General features: G+C 39.3%; 1 protein-coding gene across 9 annotated transcripts in view; it reads right to left on the bottom strand.

The window, feature by feature from the left end:
* The window catches only part of PRUNE2 (prune homolog 2 with BCH domain), a 183,168-nt gene that overhangs the window by 139,341 nt on the left and 25,724 nt on the right, over positions 1-18,103 (bottom strand). For all 9 annotated transcript variants that reach the window (XM_038402478.2, XM_038402481.2, XM_038402485.2 and 6 more), the window contains exons 2-4: positions 3,740-3,844; positions 2,327-2,529; positions 502-665 (exon numbers count right to left, since the gene is read on the bottom strand). In XM_038402478.2, the coding sequence (XP_038258406.1) occupies positions 502-665; positions 2,327-2,529; positions 3,740-3,844 (472 nt within the window). The remainder of the gene's footprint in view (positions 1-501; positions 666-2,326; positions 2,530-3,739; positions 3,845-18,103) is intronic.

The raw sequence follows: 18,103 nt of genomic DNA, 5'->3' as shown, positions 1-18,103 counted from the left end.
AAACTGAGAAGAAAGTGTCATGGCAATTTGATTATGGCATTCTTAGATCATGAAAGTTACACATTATACACCAAAACAAGATTAAATAAACATGGCTTTGATTAGAAGTTTTAACATGCAAGAATGGGATCTTGATCTATATTCATTGTCCACTACAGGGTAGGAGTATCTTTATTCCTAATACCACACAGTCACTAGAAACAAAGTTAGAACTATAAGAGCTATTCCATCTACCCAACTGATGTGCAGATAGCTCCATTTAATATTCCTCTCTAGTGATACAGTAAAGACCCCTCATGCCTGTTTTTAAATGCACATTTTTAATATTAAATATAATGTTACTCTTTAACAAACTCTTTACTCCCTGCTTCTTTTATGGAGCTTCCCGTGGTCTTTAAAGGGATTGTTAACCAAAGAATGGATCGCACTGTTTCTGCATGAGCAAATTCAGCAACACTCCATTAAACCTTTCAGTATTTAATAAAAAGAGTAATCTCTCACCTCTGAGGAGATGAGCCAGTTGCTGAGTGATTAACTCTGGTGCCTCTTGAAGAATCTCTTTTACTACTAAAGAGGAAGAAGACGCCTGTAACCCCAAGTTGGCATCACATCGCTCATCTGGATTGATGACTTTGACAACAGCTGATTCCAAACTTTTATCATCACTATCACACAAAATTTTTAAAAACACAAATTAAAAAAATTCTAATTATTTGATCTGTAAACACACCAGTGTAGCCTTTTCAGTTATTTTGCTATTGTTAATAATACAAATTATTTTTTAAATAGAGCTATCACTTAATAACAGCTGCTGGCATAATGCTATACTCTAGTCATTCTTATTCAAATTCTACTGTGAATGAAACAATAAAAAAAATGTTCATTAATGTCTTGACCACAATGTCCCAAACTTAAATCACTATTGTTGAGTGATAGATTCTTAGCGTCTTTAAAATAACTACTGTTTGATATTTAGTATGTACTCAGACTTGAATGCTTGTAAGAGACAAGTGGGTGAGATAATATCTTTTATTGGACCAACTTCTCTTGATGAGAGAGACAAGCAGTTGAGCTATATAGAGCTCTTCCTCATGTCTGGGAAAGGTACTTTTAGAATGTCACCGCTAAATACAAGGTTAAGCATAAGTAGTTAGCACATATTCTAAGGGACTGTTCAAAGTGAAGTGACCCATTAACACCCCTGTAGTCACAGGACAAAAAAGAGGGCAGGGTTAGTGGGTTACAGATTGTTGTAATAACCCCTAAATCCAGTCTCTTTATTAAGACCATGATTTTTAGTGTCTAGCAAAGTTATGAATTTAAGCTTCCAGGCTTACCTTTTGAAAGTGCTGTGCAGGTTTCCTTTGAAGATGAGGACTGATAGGTCAGATATAGTGTGATTGCTTTGGGAAAATTTTCACCCAAGGATGATAGGGTGTTTTTGTCTTATCATTTTCCTGTGTGAGTTCATTCAAAAGCGTAGTGTTTGTCTGGTTTCAACCACATAGTTGTTACTGGGGCACGTAGTGCACTGGATGAAGTATAACACATGTTATAGGCATGTGTAGGACTCATGGATCTTGACAGGTGTGTTGTGGGGGGCATTGATCATTGTAGCAGTAGAGATATGTCTGCAGGTTTTGCATTTGTTGTTCTGGCAGGGTCTGTGCCGCTTTGAATTGGTGCGTCCTAGTCTGTGGGGAATTTGCTTCTGATGACTGCCTTTGAGAGGCCAAGGGGTTGTCTGAAGGCCAGAAGAGGAAGTTCAGGAAAGATTCTTCATGATGGGGTCCCCATGGAGTAAGGGATGTAGTTGTTCGATGATACCCTGTATGAATTCCAGTGTGACCTGCTGTTTACAGACCTTGTATAAAGCTCTGGGATAATAAATCTAATTCAATAGTGTCTAAACTGAGATCTGTGAAGCTGCATCAAGGGCTTTTAGTAAAATACATAAAATGGTCCATCAGAAAAGTGAAACAAACAGACTAATACGTTTCAGAGTAGCAGCCGTGTTAGTCTGTATTTGCAAAAAGAAAAGGAGTACTTGTGTCACCTTAGAGACTAACAAATTTATTTGAGCATAAGCTTTCATGCTCAAATAAATTTGTTAGTTAGACTAACACGTGTAGCATGTTGTACTCAGTGCTCATAATGAAGGGAAAATAATGTTGGGTCTTCTGTCTCTTCTGTGATTCCACATCGTGACACAGATATAGAACAGAAAATGTTAAGACAGCATTTATGGTCCTAAAACTACTTAAAATATAACCTTTAAAACAGCTCAATCTAGCATGGCCACTTTATCATACACAGAACACTATACCTTGCCAGCATGTTGCTGTTAACAAGCGTTAAAGACAATTTCCCTTCATCATTCAGCTGATGCAAATTGATTTCATCTTGGAAGATATGGAATGATTCTGGGATATTCAACTCTTCCAAAATAAACCTTGTTTCTGGGTAGTAGCTGAATTCTCTTCTTGGTATGTTCAGCACGGGCAAGCATAGAACATCCGGCGGACTGACCTGTAACAGGAGAATGTGTATCTGTCAGAATGGTGTAAAAGAATAACTGACTTTCATTGACAGGTTTCAGAGTAGCAGCCGTGTTAGTCTGTATTCGCAAAAAGAAAAGGAGTACTTGTGGCATCTTAGAGACTAACAAATTTATTAGAGCATAAGCTTTCGTGAGCTACAGCTCACTTCATGCATCCGATGAAGTGAGCTGTAGCTCACGAAAGCTTATGCTCAAATAAATTTGCTAGTCTCTAAGGTGCCACAAGTACTCCTTTTCTTTTGACTTTCATTGAGACAATTTTGTCTGAATTTCTGCCCATCAGTAAACCTTATTTTCTCACAGATAATTCCTTTTTGCTGATTCCTCTTTAGGTAGCTGTAAGAGAGATGTTGGAAAAATGAGTGGGGGAAATTGCTAAAAATTCTATTTCTGTTTTTTCAGCATGTGCCTAAATCCCCATCAACTGCAGTCAACTTTTACCTTTCAAACTTGGTTTAGTCTCATGGTAAGCCATTTGACTAAAAATCAGGAGATCTTAGTTCAATTCCCAGCTCTAAAACACATATCTTGTATAACCATGGACAAGTTACTTAATTACTCTTGGTGAAATTGGGATCCCACTGAAGTCAAGAGAAAAAATTCTGACCCCATAAAATTCCATTGACTTCAGAGGGGTCAAGATTTCACTATCTGTGGTGACTGACTTTTTTATGCATATATACAGTGCTTAGAACAAAGGGGTCTTGTAGGTGCAACTGTGACACAAGTAGTAAGTAAATAATAGTAATCTGTCCTCTGTCTCCTGTGAATCAACAGTCTAATGAACAAAAAGAATAACAATGGTTATTTTATTTGTATCAAAGATTTTAGGATGAAACTCAACCCTGTGCAGAGGATTAGGATTTGCATGAGTTCTATGCATCACTTAAATCAGATTTTAGCGATGAATAGGCCATGTGCTGGCAATGAATTTCACCTATATTGCATTAACATGTTCTTCGGGTTTTCATTATTGCCATTCATCTCTTGTATGTAGCTAATCTCTAGATCATTACTTCTGTATAATAAAGGGTTGCCATCTGCTCCCACTTAACTCAACGGGAGTCTTGTCTTTGACTGCCAGGGGATCAGACCCTAATTTTGTACATGCATGTTTTTATTTGCTGAACATTATTACATCTAGAACAAATAAGTCAGGATCTCATTTTTCTTTTTTACCTTGTCTAGGAAGTAGGCATACGTTAATGCAGAAATGAGAGAATCCAAATCACATGGTTTATTCCCAAGAACAACATGGACTCTCCCAAGGCGTTTGTTCCGGTTCTGAAACATATAAGACCATTTTAAAAGGTGACTGTAAAAAACAGCAAGGAATGCAGACATTTAACTTGCCAATTGAAATATCTAAATGTTTTGCTTAATTGTAAAAATTCTCAGTCAGTCAGCATAATAAATGTGCTCATTATGGGGTCAGTCCAATCCCCATGCACCCATAACTCCCAATGAAGTCAATAGGAGCTTAGAGTGCATAGGGGACCCAGGTTTAGACCATATGGACTGAACTCACATAGGTCAGTTCCCACTAAAATCAATGGTGTAGGTGGAATAATGAGAAAAGCAGCTTCCAGTGTGAATGGTGAGATGCTGAACACACTACACAGACCTAGTTATCAAAGCAGCCTGGGGGCAAGGGGTGAAGACCTACTTGACAAACCCCTGAATCACAAAGCATGGTGAGTTCTTCTGATAGTAGCTGTTTTCCTTGTCTGCCACTTGGCCTGATATTTGCTACTTTAAAAATGTAACTAGCCTTAAGCCTGATCCTAAAAGAAGATGAGCACACTTCTGTGAAGTGCTGCATGTCTTTAATTCCCACTGACAGCAACAGGAATTAAGGGCATTCAATATCAAATAAAATTGGGACCCTTCCAAACAATAGACAGGGAAATGCCAAACATGCTGTGTAAATGCAAAGTATTTCAGAGAGGTTCATGCACAATTCATACACACACCCCCACACACGTCAGATGATTGCGAATTATGCTTTTCCTTGAACACATCATTAATGAGATGCCAACTGTACAGAAATGTTCTAGCCTATTGCTTTTAATGAGCTGTGCATCTTAATTTGAGAAACAAATCTGTCTGACACTAATATAGGTGTCTCGCATCCAAACATACACAATTAAACAGGTTCTTTTCCATGTCTGAAGGTTGAAGTACATTTTGTTATTTTGAGTTAATATTCTACACTTTCTCAAGTGAAATCTAACCTTCCTGCAAAGAGCTATAATTAGCATACTTGCCTCAATTACCTGTTAATAAAAGAATATAAATGTCTAATCTTCACTCTACCAGGAGAGAAAAAAGAGGTAAAGCTCTTTTTCCATTATGTAGAACACAATCATTCAAATACGCTTGGGTAATAAAACCAGGTCAATCGTTCCCAATCTCCTTTGCACTTGGAAGGAAACTACTTAAGCAAGATACCTTTCTGAACAATGCAGTTTTAAAAACTGTCTAGAGCAGACACCTATGACTTAAATGTACATCTTTATTATCATCAATATTTCTCTACTTTTTTATTTCCCTATGTCAAGCCGTCTAGAGCGGCTCATGATTGTGAGTTCCAACCTCAGGACAAACTGTGAAGAAGCAGGGCACAAACCCCAAACTGGCTGTGTGTTCTATATTTAGATTTCACCAACCAAGTATCAAGTGTGAACTCCTCAAGCACTACAACAGCCTTAATATGGAGTCACAGACAGTCCCCTTGGGTACTCCAGTCTATCTTGCCCCCTATCTTTGTGATAGATGGTCCCTTATGCCAACAAAATCACAATATTCAGGTTACTTCCAGTCCCAAAGGACTAGTGACTTACCCCCAGCTCAATTGTACTTTAGATCTCTCACCAAAGACAATTCTTGTAGCCAATCCTATAATAAACTAACTAAAGACTTACTAAGAAAAAGAAATAAGAGTTATTTACAAGGTTAAAGCAGGTAAATATACACACACACAAATGAGTCACTGTCTTAGGGCATGTCTACATTACAAAACTAAGTTAACCTAACTTATGGCATCGTACAGTGATTACATCACTTTTGCGTGTCTACACTTTGCTCCTTATGTCAGCAGTGCACTTCCTCACCAGGAGCGCTTGTACTGATTATACTGTCAGTGTGGAGTATTGTGGGATGGCTTCTAAAACCCAGTAACCGTCAATGTAAGCAACACTAATACTCCGCCGACCTAACTACATCGACACTGACTCTATGCCTCTCGTGGAGGTGGAGTTATTAAGGCATGTGCCACTGTAAGATCTCTTGTGTAGCTACTCTATACCAACGGAAGAGAGCTCTCCCATTGACATAATTAAACCACCCAGCAGTGGTAGCTATGTTGGTGGGAAAAGCTCTCCCGTCAACATAGTGCTCTGCATACTACCACTTATGCCAGCAAAACTTTAGGTCATTCAGGAGGTGAGTTTTTTCACACCCCTGAGCGACATAAGTTTTGCTGACATAAGTGGTAGTGTAGACATGGTCTAAGTCAGCGTAGCAGGACAATTATGTCAGCAGGAGCGAAATTTTAGTGTAGACACTTACAGATTTAGGTCAGCATAAGATGCCTTGTCGATCTAACTCTGTAGCGTAAACCAAATCTCAGGTTCCAAAAGGTAATAGCGATATGCAAGCTTTCTTTGTCCTTCAGAGCTAACCCAAGCTAAGCAGCTTGGTAATCCCTTCTTTATGCTTAGAAATATTGCCCTCTCCAAATTCCAAGTAACATAATACAGTTCGTCTGGCCAGGGATTTTTATTCCCTTTCTCTAGAGTTCAAACTGATGGAACAAGTATTGGTGTCTGTCTCTTCTTCTGGGAGTTGGGGAAAAGCAATCAACAAAGTCTTTGTCCTTTGATGTTTCACAATGGAACAGCGGACCAGCACGTTACATTTATTAATTCTTCTTTTCTATTTGGTGAATTACACAACTACAGAGGTTTACAATGCAAACACTCAATATTACTTTTTCCATGGGCTACTGATGATATAAGCGAGATGAATGCATGCAGCATTCTACAAACATTTCATCAAGTCTAAAACACTAAACACATTCTTATCAGTTTAACATCTATTTTATCAATGCTAACACACAGTTGAACGAGACTGGTTTCCAGCTATGGTTGTCTGTGTTCAGTGAGGCCTAGCGGCCTTGGCATGAGCTGGCACCCAGTCTGCCAGTGTCACACCCAATTTTTAATTTTTCCCCTTTCTAAAATTGTCCTTGCTCAAAATATTTTTACGATTACCAAATAATGCCAATTTCAGTGCCATCCTAATGACTAAATAAAAACTTATGACTTCATGGCTTCTTTAATACAAACAGAAATGTATTGACATTCTTTTTCTTTAGCTCCTTGACAAATGTGCCATTTCCGCCTTTGGGTTATTTTTGTGGCATTTGTGTATTCTACAAAAACAATAAGCGATTGAATGGATCAGGGGGGTTGATAATTAGATAGTGAGCCTGTCACCTCTCAGAATCCAATCCAAGCAGTAGTATCTGAAATTGCTGCCATCTAATAGCAGTCATGGTGCCTCTATAAAATGAGTTTCTTGATCTTCTCTACTTCCCAATGAACACATGTCCACATCTTAAAAATGTGACAATAGCAAGCAAGGAACCGCAGTGGTAGTCCCAGCAGAAAGGCCTAAGCTTGAATAGGCACAGAGATTAAACTGCAGCTCCAACTTCAGCTCCATATGATTGCTCAGACACCATTGTGTTTTCTTAAATAAAAATAAAATAAAGAGAGAACTTCAGTCTCCAGCATTGTCAATGTGGCACCTTTCCTGTACACTGAAATTCGCACAAAATACCCATGTTACTAATTAGCAGTGACTTTGCTATAAAGATATGCTGCAGTTCCAAAGAGAAACAGATTGGGGAGGTGAGATAAAAACCTAAATATAGCAGCTTCCGATAATCCTTTGTCTTTATAGTTGCTTTAAAGGACAAGGAGGGTTCAAATTTCTAAACCAGCATTTGCCTTCTTCACATGCCCACATTTTCTCTGCTTTTATTTCCCCATCCCATTATCTATCCATATTCTCTTCAATCCTCTTGTGACTGACATAGTATACTATGTAATAGTCTAAGAATACTGAGATGTAATAATTTTGTAAACCCTATATGAGACTTGGATAGGGAGATACAATTACTGTACAATTATGGTGGGCTATTAGAATTTCCTGTAGTAATGTATTGATATAACTCAGTAGCAGCCAGTGGAAAAAAACAAGCAGGGAAGCGACCCAATGAGCCCAGATAAGCAATCTTAGAACAACACTTCGGGGGCAGTTACAAGACAATGAGAAAAGTATTAGCTTCAAGCATACTGTATCCTGTCTCCAACTAAGTGACAGCTGTTCTGCTGGGAATGCTGGGAACAAAGAGATTGAAAGAACTTCAGACCTGAAGAAGAGCTCTGTGGAGTGCCAAAGCGAGTCTCTTTCACCAACAGAAGTTGATCCAATAAAAGATATTGCCTCACTCACCTTGTCTCTCTCAGACTTTAAACAGTTGTAAAAATCTCTTTTCTGGGGGGGGGCACATGTCAACTGCTGTCAAGGGGGACATGCTGACACAGAGAAAGGCTCTGCAGAGGGAGAACAGACACTGGATATCACCTAGCTTCCACGAATGGTATGCCTTAGAGAAAGACAGGCAAGCATGTAGACTGTTTATTGTTGTAAGATCTGTTTTCTCCTAAATGCTTTTGTTCTAAATAAATAATGCTTTGCTTTTAGAAGGCAATGTAGTCACTGGTTACCATTGTCATTGTCCTGGAGGGGATGCAACTGGAGGTGCTGAAGACAAACTAGGACATCTGAAGTAATCACAGCTGATCACAGGGGACTGCAGCCCAGTCTGAATGGGAGAATTCCATGACTCTACCCTGAGGTGATAGCTACAGGTACAAGATCTGAGAGGGGGTGCATTTGAACAGACAAGAAGAGATCAGACACGAGGTACAGTTATCCTGGTAACTGTACCATCTCCTTCCAAAATTCCCATTCTCTAATCCTCGTCCATACTGCAACTTATGTGGGAATTTCACTGTCCCTCGTTGTGTGCTAGAAGAACCAAGAATCCCATGTAATGGAATGTTCCTAATCAAACACAGGCACTGTCCTGAACATGCCTCCAGATTCTTAAAGGACAAAGTCAGGTTAAAAGTCCTATATTTAATAAATAAATACATTAAAATGTCCTTATCTGTGTTTCTCATAACACCCAAAACTATTAAAAATGAAAGACTGTTAAAAAAATAACTTTCACTATTTTGGCTGCTTGCTCACCATTTGTTTCACTTTCATAAACCACAGAAGCATAGATTAGTAGGTTTCACTTTAACTTTCAGGCTCCCATACTTTAAAACAATGCTGCAGCGTCCAGAAATATGGTAGTTGAAACATTCTAATTGCCCTGGGGGTCTGCAAAAAAGTTGTTTTCACAAAATCTATGTTTTTATCACATTTGATCAGAAACCATTCTTTTAAAAAATGTATATCCAACAGACCTTCCAATGTTTTTTCATAGATTCATAGCATTTAAGACCAGAAGGAACCATTAGATCATCTGGTCTGACCTGTTGTATAACTCCCCATTCGTAGTTTGAGCCTATTCTCTCAGTTATGAAGAGCCAATTATCATATGTCTTCATTTTTTCTAAAAATGTAAAAAAAACGAGAAGAAGGCTTGAGAACTAATCTTGTTTCTCCATCCTAAAGATTATTTATTGTAAAATAGTGTGTCTGCAGTAGTTTTAAAGAGGCACTCTGCACTAGCTGAATTATGCATGATCAAACTAATTATTCATAAAAGTCCAGTAAATAGATATTAAAATGTTACTTTATAGGAATAAAAGTTCTGCCTGTCAATGTCCCCTATAAAATAATTAAAAACAAGTAATCTTTAACTATTATTAAAAGGTAGAGCTTAACCTAAAGCTAAGTTAACTTTTATGTTCCTATATGAAATTTTCCATTATCAGAATAAATATCCTTATCAGTCAAAGCATCCTGATCTCATTAGGCCAAGATGCTCTTGGAAAAAAGCAGCAGCACTGATTTGAAATAGTTCTTCCTGGCTACCTCCACAAGCTTGTAGAAGTGCATTAGATACTGTATATCAGACAACTGGTAGATAGCGTATACCAGTTGCACTAAAGGTAACTATGAGAACCCACCATTAGTACCCACTCCACAGGTAATCCATTTCTGTATTTAAGACCACTTATTTAAAAACATCCAAGAGAAATGCAAAAGAATGGAATCTTTGGAAATGAAGCAAATACAAAGATTAGAAACTTTGGGTCAAATGATGCTCTTGCAGAGTGTGGAGTCCCACTCCCCAGACCAACAGCGGTGCTGTGAAATTTGGCACTGGCCCTGGAGCCCTGGCTGGCAGGGGAAGAAGCTGGCCTCTCACCCGCACAGACCTCTGACTGGCTAGAGAGCTGGCACAAAATCCCACCCCTACTTCCTACTGTGATCCGAGCTTTCCAGCTCCTGGATTAGAGGAGGATGTGCAACTGCATCTGCATGGGCTGTAGTAGTAGCTGCTGCTGGGACCTAGCAGGCTGAGAGTCCGAGCTCTGGGTTGGGGTCCAGACTGCAGCCTGAGTTGGTAGTCCTTTGAGCCTGCACTCACTGCATGTGAGGATCAGGCAGAGCCCAGTGGAAAGGAGTCAATGCTGCAAACTGAGAGGCAGGGATATTCCACTGAAGAACCAAGAAAGGTTCCTATGAACATTTTTTTTTTACATTTTTAAAATAATTAAAGGTGAGAGAAAAGAACAGTAAAATACATGGAACAATCACAAGGCCTTTTAAATCGTTTTCTATCAATCAGATCACAAATTAGCAAAACACCTTGTAGCTCATATGGGGAGTCAGGTTTCTGCCTGCTCCCAGGCTCCCTCCAGCAGCATCTAAATTCTAACAAGTAAGGCTGCTTTGACGCTCAGCCTTAGGAGGAGTTTATCCCTAGTCCTTCCCCTAAAAAGTCAAATGCTGCTTCATGCTAAAACAAAACGAAAATTACACACGTGATACAACCTGAGCAGGCAACTCTCTGCGTCATTTGAATATACAAAAATAATTCTTAGTAGCACGTTCTCCAGTGTAACAAATAACATATAGGCAACAGAAACACAATAACCCTCGGTTATTTCATTTGATTTCACAGAACACAAAAGGCCTATTGGTCAGGCTCACACCTTCTCTGTAAGTACATCTCCTCCAGGAAGTTCCTGCTGCAAGAACGAGTGGCACAGAAAACACTTCAGCTCTTGCTGCCCATCCCGTATATCACAATCAAGCGCATGTTCAACTCTAACAACAAAATTTGTGTTTCCTGTCCCAAGCATCTCTACCACTTGATCCAGGCATTTATTAGACACCATAATTATAGTAAGTCTTACAGTGTAAGTCTTTATATTCCAACATACATTACCCAGATAGCTAATTAGTGGCGCTGTGTCATAGAAACATAGGAAACCTGTATGTTCCGACAGTGCAAATATCTTACCCACCACAAGCATGTTATCAGTATGATATATTAGAATTTGTTTCATACTATCCTCTGAGGTACGGAATATCAGACCTGTTCAAACGTACGTGATCACCTACACCGCTAGCAGCAGCAGCTTGTAGATGATATAAGCTTTAGTGCTACTCAGTGCTTATCAACTTACTATTTAGTGCTAAGTGACAAACATTTTTTTTTAGCTCAAGTGGGAAAAGTTTGTGTGTTTGGAGCCAAAGATCCTGGGGTTTTTCTCCAATTCTGCAGGTGTGCAATTTAACCGGTGATCATGCAGTCAGCTATTTTTAACCTTGGATCTGTTCTGCAGAGGATGCAGTGTTTGAAATACAATCTCTAAAAGGCAGTATTTCCTGGAATGACATCACTGTCTCAGCTAATGATTATTGACAAATAATGCAACATCATCCAGGGGTTACTTAGGGAAGTAACATGAATTCATGATAGATTATAAATTATCAAACATAGTTCCAGAAATAGCCAACATTTTCACTGTCTATAGCTAAATTATCTTATGATGATTTCAAGAAAAGATGTTAATAGGCAATTAAGATCTGGCAAAGAAAATGATACAAATAGGTTTGAGATTATAGTAAAGAGAATATTTGAAAAAATATTATAATGTTATTTTTTCTGATTGCAAAATTTAAAAATATAATTTTAATCTTCAAAATTTAGCATTTAGGGCCTAATCTTTTAATGTGTCTGTGACAATATAATCAATGCACAAGGTACTACTTCCCTAAGGCAACTTCATACTATTTCATTACCATTGTAAACAAAGAGATACTATCCCTTTGGAGTATCACGGTAAAATAGTGGCGGTCAAAATTTGTATTAATGCACTCAGAATCATACCATACCTGCAGAATTACCTGTCACTGTTGACACCTCAATCTGCTTTCAAAGATTTTTCTGAGAAAATCATTCTGTTAATTTGTCACAGCCTCTTCAGATACTAGCAGATACTCCAGGTCAACAATCAGCATGATGCAGGCAGCCTTTGTTCACTTTTGATATGACTTAGCTAGCTTCTTGGCTTTCAGAGGATCACTCCTCATTAACAGGAAGACTCCACAAGGCTCCTTGGAGAATTTAGCTACACAGTCCTGCCAGCCTACTTTGGAGTGCAGCAGTATCTCCTCCCGTCATGTCTGCTGTTTTATTTGATAGGAATGATCATGCTCTCTTCTCTTATGATTCTCTAAACAGTGCATTGCTCTTGTCAAGGTTCCCTCCCCACTCTGAACTCTGGGGTACAGATGTGGGGACCCACATGAAAGATCCCCTAAGCTTATTTCTACCCCGCTTAGGTTAAAAACTTCCCCAAGGCACACATTTTGTCCTTGCCCTTGTTATCGCTGCCACTACCAAGTGAGTTAGACAAAGATCCAAGAAAAGGATCACTAGAAGTTCCTGTTTCCCTAAAATATCCCCCTAAACCCCTTCACCGCCTTTCCTGGGAAGGCTTGAGAATAATCTACCAACCAAATAGGTAAACCAGGTGAGCACAGACCAGACCCTTGGTTTTTAGGACACTAAAAACCAATCAGATTCTTAAAAAACATAACTTTATTATAAAGAAAAAAAAGTAAAAGAAACACCTCTGTACAATCAGGATGGAAGGTAATTTTACAGGATAATAAGATTCAAAAACACAGAGGATTCCCCTCTAGGCAAAACTTTAAAGTTACAAAAACAGGGATAATTCACAAGCTAAAACAAAAGATACTCTAACGTATTTCCTCACTATTACTTACTATTTCTGAAAATTAGATGTATCATTCAGTAGAAGCTAGATTACTTGCTTGGTCTCTCTCTTTGTCTCAGAGAGAACACACACAAAGAGAAAGCAAAACCCTTCTCCCCACAGATTTGAAAGTATCTTCTCCCCTTATTGGTCCTTTTGGTCAGGTGCCAACCAGGTTATCTGAGCTTCTTAACCCTTTACAGGTAAAGGGATTCTGTACCTCTGGCCAAGAGGGATTTTATATTACTGGATACTTAAAGGTTGTTACCCTTCCCTTTATATTTATGACAGCTCTGCTCCATGGGACAGGGGCAAGATTTAGGGCACTCCTGAAGAGAGTACAGAGGGCAGCTTTATGAGGATTCTCTGCATGTCTCTATGCCGTAGTTCTTTGGAAGAGGAAAGTGCATGGGATGATGGGAATATGGCTAGTAGGTGAGATGCTGCACAGTCACTGCCCACCGGCAACCACATGCCGGGTGATGTGTCTGTGAAGGCTACTCCAGTCCCGATGCTGGTGTAGCAACCATGGAGCAGTTCTGCTGCTACAGTGTGGTCCAAAGAATTGAGTTCTTCCCCTATGGGAGAATCCTTAGCACTAAACCTGGCTGCTTCTGCTGGGAGCTTGGAACAGGGTATTAATACATACTGTGAACTGAATAAGCGGCAAAGAGTCCTGTGGCACCTTATAGACTAAGAGACGTATTGGAGCATAAGCTTTCGTGGGTGAATACCCACTTCTTTAGATGCATGTGAACTCAATGTGACTTTAAACCATTTAACAGAGAATTTGTTCAATGGATATTAAGGGCTCAGTTCTACCTTTTGATCCATGAGCACAACCCTGAGCAGAAACTTCAGAATATTCTCTGAATTTGTCTCAGAATAGCAGGCAGCATGATATCTCCATTTGCTTGAGGGCTTTTGAGGTGAGCATAGTACAAGGCCTGTGTGCCACTGGCCATGAAAAGAGGACGTATGTGGGGCTTAAGTGGTGAATATGTAACAAACATTTGTTCAGTGGGAATTCCCCCTTTAGTAGTGGCTGGACTGCATGCAAAAAGTTGATGGGCCTGCTATAGGCTTTGTTACAGATCTGGGTCAGTTAGCGCAGGCAGTAAAGGCTCATACTTTAAAATCCAGAGTAGAGCTGGTTGAAAAATTTCTGATGGAACAGTTTTCCATCTATTCTGTTGAATTTTCATTAATGAAACCAGGCAGGCTGGCTGGCTGCCTCGTTGGTGGAGCTCAACCAAATTGTTCGTTTTGCCGGAAATTCTGTGATGTCAACATTACATTCCCACGCAGATCAAAGCGAAACTTTGACAACCTGGAATTTCCTGCAAAATGGAAATTCCTTTTCCTGGTCAATTCTAATCCACAGTTCCCAGGTTCAGGTCTCACTCTGACAGTCCATCCAGGGAATCAGCCTTACACATAGGGCCTGTTCTGGCCCTCTGCACAATAGTAAATTTCACTTCTATGCAAGAAATAGTTTCCAATGACTTAAAATATCCATTTGAAGTGATTGATGAGTTTGTTTACATACTAATCAGTTCTGCCTATTTCTGGATCCTACCTCTACACAGTCTAACTTATTCATCACAGCAACTGCCCACATTGTGAAAAACAGATTTTAAGAAATGGTCTCTGTGTGCTGTTCCCCACTAAAAAGGATAGCTTGAAAGCACAAATAAAGCACAGAAACTATTTAAATATCAAGAGAACTGCCATAGAACTAACAACATTCCTCAAAAGCTTTGTCTGCTCCTTTTAAAATCAGATCTATTCTACCAATTGGTCTGGCACAGATTTTCCTTGATATTTTCTAACCTTTAAATGTTAAATGTTTATTTCTCGAGTGTTTCCATAATTTACTATTCAGGCCAGATTTTCAGATCCTGTGCTGCTTTTGGACTTGGCATGTATCTAATTATGTGTCTAATATCACCTGTCATCCAAAACTGCTCATTGCTCAAGAAAACAGGGGCATACATATACAACTACATATTTTGATCATGTTGTAGGTGTCCACACAAATTTTGTGGGCACATCTTTGGCACCAGTGTCTGAAAAGTTGTCTCTTAGAGCCCAGTTCTGCACTTACACCTAGAAATAATTCCTACTGGAGTCAGTTAGATATTAAACTAACTTGATCTTAGCCACACACAAAAACCACAAAAAATCCCCCACTTTTTTGTGACAACACAAGAGAAAAGAAAAATCCATTTAAATGATCTCAGGCCAAATAAAGATATCTAACTGCTTTCCCTGCCAAGACAAAAGCAGGACATATCTTCTTTGACTGAACAAGGAAAATGTTCTCAGTAGAACTATTGTTTAAGCATGAATCAGCAATACTTCAGAGTCAAGAGGACTCTATCAAAGAGGTACTGGTCTTAGATGCAGTAAGTACAAGTTCTCTTCCTGCCTGTGCCACAGATTCCCCACTTTTGGCAAGTTACTGTGTGCCTCAGTTCTCTAACTCTACAATGGGGATAGTCACTTAACATCTAAAAATAAAATATCAATATATAATATATAAATAATAAAATGATAAATGTATCAAGACTCAGTATGACACTGCATGCCATATGAGAGCCATAATAAATCCTACAGCAAACAAACATTTCTTATTCAGTCATGGTTTGGATGGTATGTAGTACCTGAAACATGTGGTCACACACGGAACTGAGGCAGTGGTCCTTGGGAAAAAATAGTATGTGACCATTTAATTAGACTATATTGTAATGTATTTGTACTGGGGAACAACGTTAAGCTTGTACAGGCGGTATTAACGTTGTCATTTTCTGACTTGAGTGCTTTACCTGGCAATTTTAAGATTTTTAATGTATTTTTTGTTTGACTATATGTACTCTTTATGTATGTGTGTGTTTGTATGTTTTGCTTGTTTGGAATATATGTGTGTGTGATGCATATTTTGCATACACACGCATACACAATTATATAATATGCATGGTTACATTTCATTTTGCTACAGATCTTCTATGTGAGCTTCTGTCTCACATTCATCATTAACAATACTCAAAATTATGTTGGATGCATAGTAGAGGGAAAAGGGATTAGCAATAACTGCACTGACCCCATCTTGGGTTTCAGGTTTGCTTCCATACCTGTGAATGAATTGAGGTGAAATATAATGAACCAGAACATATTACTTATAGATGAGGGCAAAAATCATAGTTGTAGCTAGAACAAATGACTGAGCTGTTGAAGTCAATTTTTAAATTTGCCTTTTTAAAAAAATAACATTTTAACATAATTTAATTTTTTCAGTCTCCATTTTAACATAATTTAATTTTTTTAATATCCTCCCTTTTTTTGTCTGTAGCATGGATGGCTCTGGATATGTCCAATATTCTCTTATATTAATATTATCTTATTAATAATTTCTTTTTTCCTGCTTGAAAATGTAGAAATTAATTAGCATGACTCCCCTAACTCCCTTTATGCCCGCTAGAAACCCCACTTCCTGGAAGGATTTTCCCAAAACACTCTCTTTACCATAGGTAACTTTTCTTTTTCACTGGGGAGATCTACTGTAATACTCTTGAGTGCAAGTGTCTCTGTGAGAAATGTATGTCAAGGTGATATCCCATGGAAACTGGGTATGTATGTGTGACCCCTTGGGGTTTAGAGAGCACGGCCCCTTTACATATTTTTCCTAATCGGGGAGGGGGAGCCGTGAGAGAAAGGAGGGAAACTCCAGGTGGGGCTCTGGAGAGAGCGAGCGAGCGAGAAAGAGAGAGGGGATGCAGGCCTTCACAAAGTGAAGCAGAGAGAGAACCTACCTGAAACCTGGGAAGGACAGGGCAGCCCATCAGGGACACGCCAGGACAGGAGCCAGGAGGAAAACTGTGCCAGTGGGGAATTGCCCGAGGACAGGCCGGAGCTGGACCCAGTATCACTGCTGCCCAGAGGTGCATGGGGCTGTGAGTACTGGGGCTTGTGACTCTGCATTGGGAATAAGGAGGCTGCTAGCTAGTTAACTGGGGAGGTGGTCGCTCTGTGTGGCTTTGCAGAGAGCGGCAGAAGAAGGCACCAGAGGGGTTTGTTAGGGAAAGTTTACTGGCACCGAAGACGACCAGGAGCACCCAAGACTCACCATTGGACTGGAACTTTGCTCAGGACTCCTGAACTCTGTGTGCAGGCACATTGCTCAGTGTCTGCCCTTTCAGATTGTGCTACCACTGGGCCTGTGGGGCCTTGGTTTGGATGCAACCCGGTTCTACTACTGCCCCTAGATTTCCCCTTGTTGTTTTTCCTCCTCTCATCCCTCTGTAAATAAATATTTCCCTTTGTTATATCCACTGTACTTTTCCGGTGGGTGTGTGTGTTCACTCTGGGGTGGGGAGAGGGGGTTGGAACAGGTGCCCCTGGAGTGGAAGGAATTTTTCCTGCTGCATTCCTGCGCGCACCTTCTCTTGGCCAGAGGAGCCTGCAGAGCAGACTCCATCTTGGCTACGAGGGCGCTAAAGTTACATATGAAAGAGAAAATGGGCTTCCAACAATGGCTACATTAATAAATTATGGTATACTAGAAAACGATGTACTGGAAAATATAGGTAATTACTGCTTTTCCAAAATTGCAGTCATGAATGCTATTATTTTAATATAATACGTTATGTTATGTTATCTATAACCAAAGAGTGCTTAGCCTCGTTTGGTGCCTCCACCTTTTGCACAGAAGAATAAGTGTTACAGTGAGAAAGGGTTGTTCCCCCCCCCAACATATTCCTAAACCAATACAGCAGTAAAGCAGGTAATAATCTAATTATCCAAATGAATTAATAATATATGTATAACATCACTGTTAATATTAATAGGAAATATATTGGAACTGATAAACTAATCCTGAGCGCTCTGTTTTTTATAACTCTGTCCACTTGTCTGTGTGTTTCATTCTTGTAATGAAATGTCAGTCTTCATAAATAAAGGATGCACAAAACGAAAGACAGAACATTCTGCACTTACATATTCATAACCCCTGGATGCTTTATAACCATTTAAAAATGACAAATATATAAGCAATCCATGTGGATGTTAGAGTAAAACCACTGCCCCTGAACACAAGAATATTATGTCTGTTTTACATGTTCATACCCATCTGAAAATTTCATCTTTTTGGATAAAGCTTTTCTTGGTTGGTCTCCACCCAAAGGTTTTCTGGTAGTTCCCTCTTCCCTTTGGAGAATTA

The sequence above is a fragment of the Dermochelys coriacea genome, chromosome 5 (assembly GCF_009764565.3).
Source record: "Dermochelys coriacea isolate rDerCor1 chromosome 5, rDerCor1.pri.v4, whole genome shotgun sequence".
Taxonomy (NCBI): Eukaryota; Metazoa; Chordata; order Testudines; family Dermochelyidae; genus Dermochelys; species Dermochelys coriacea.
This window is presented reverse-complemented; position numbering and strand designations above follow the sequence as displayed.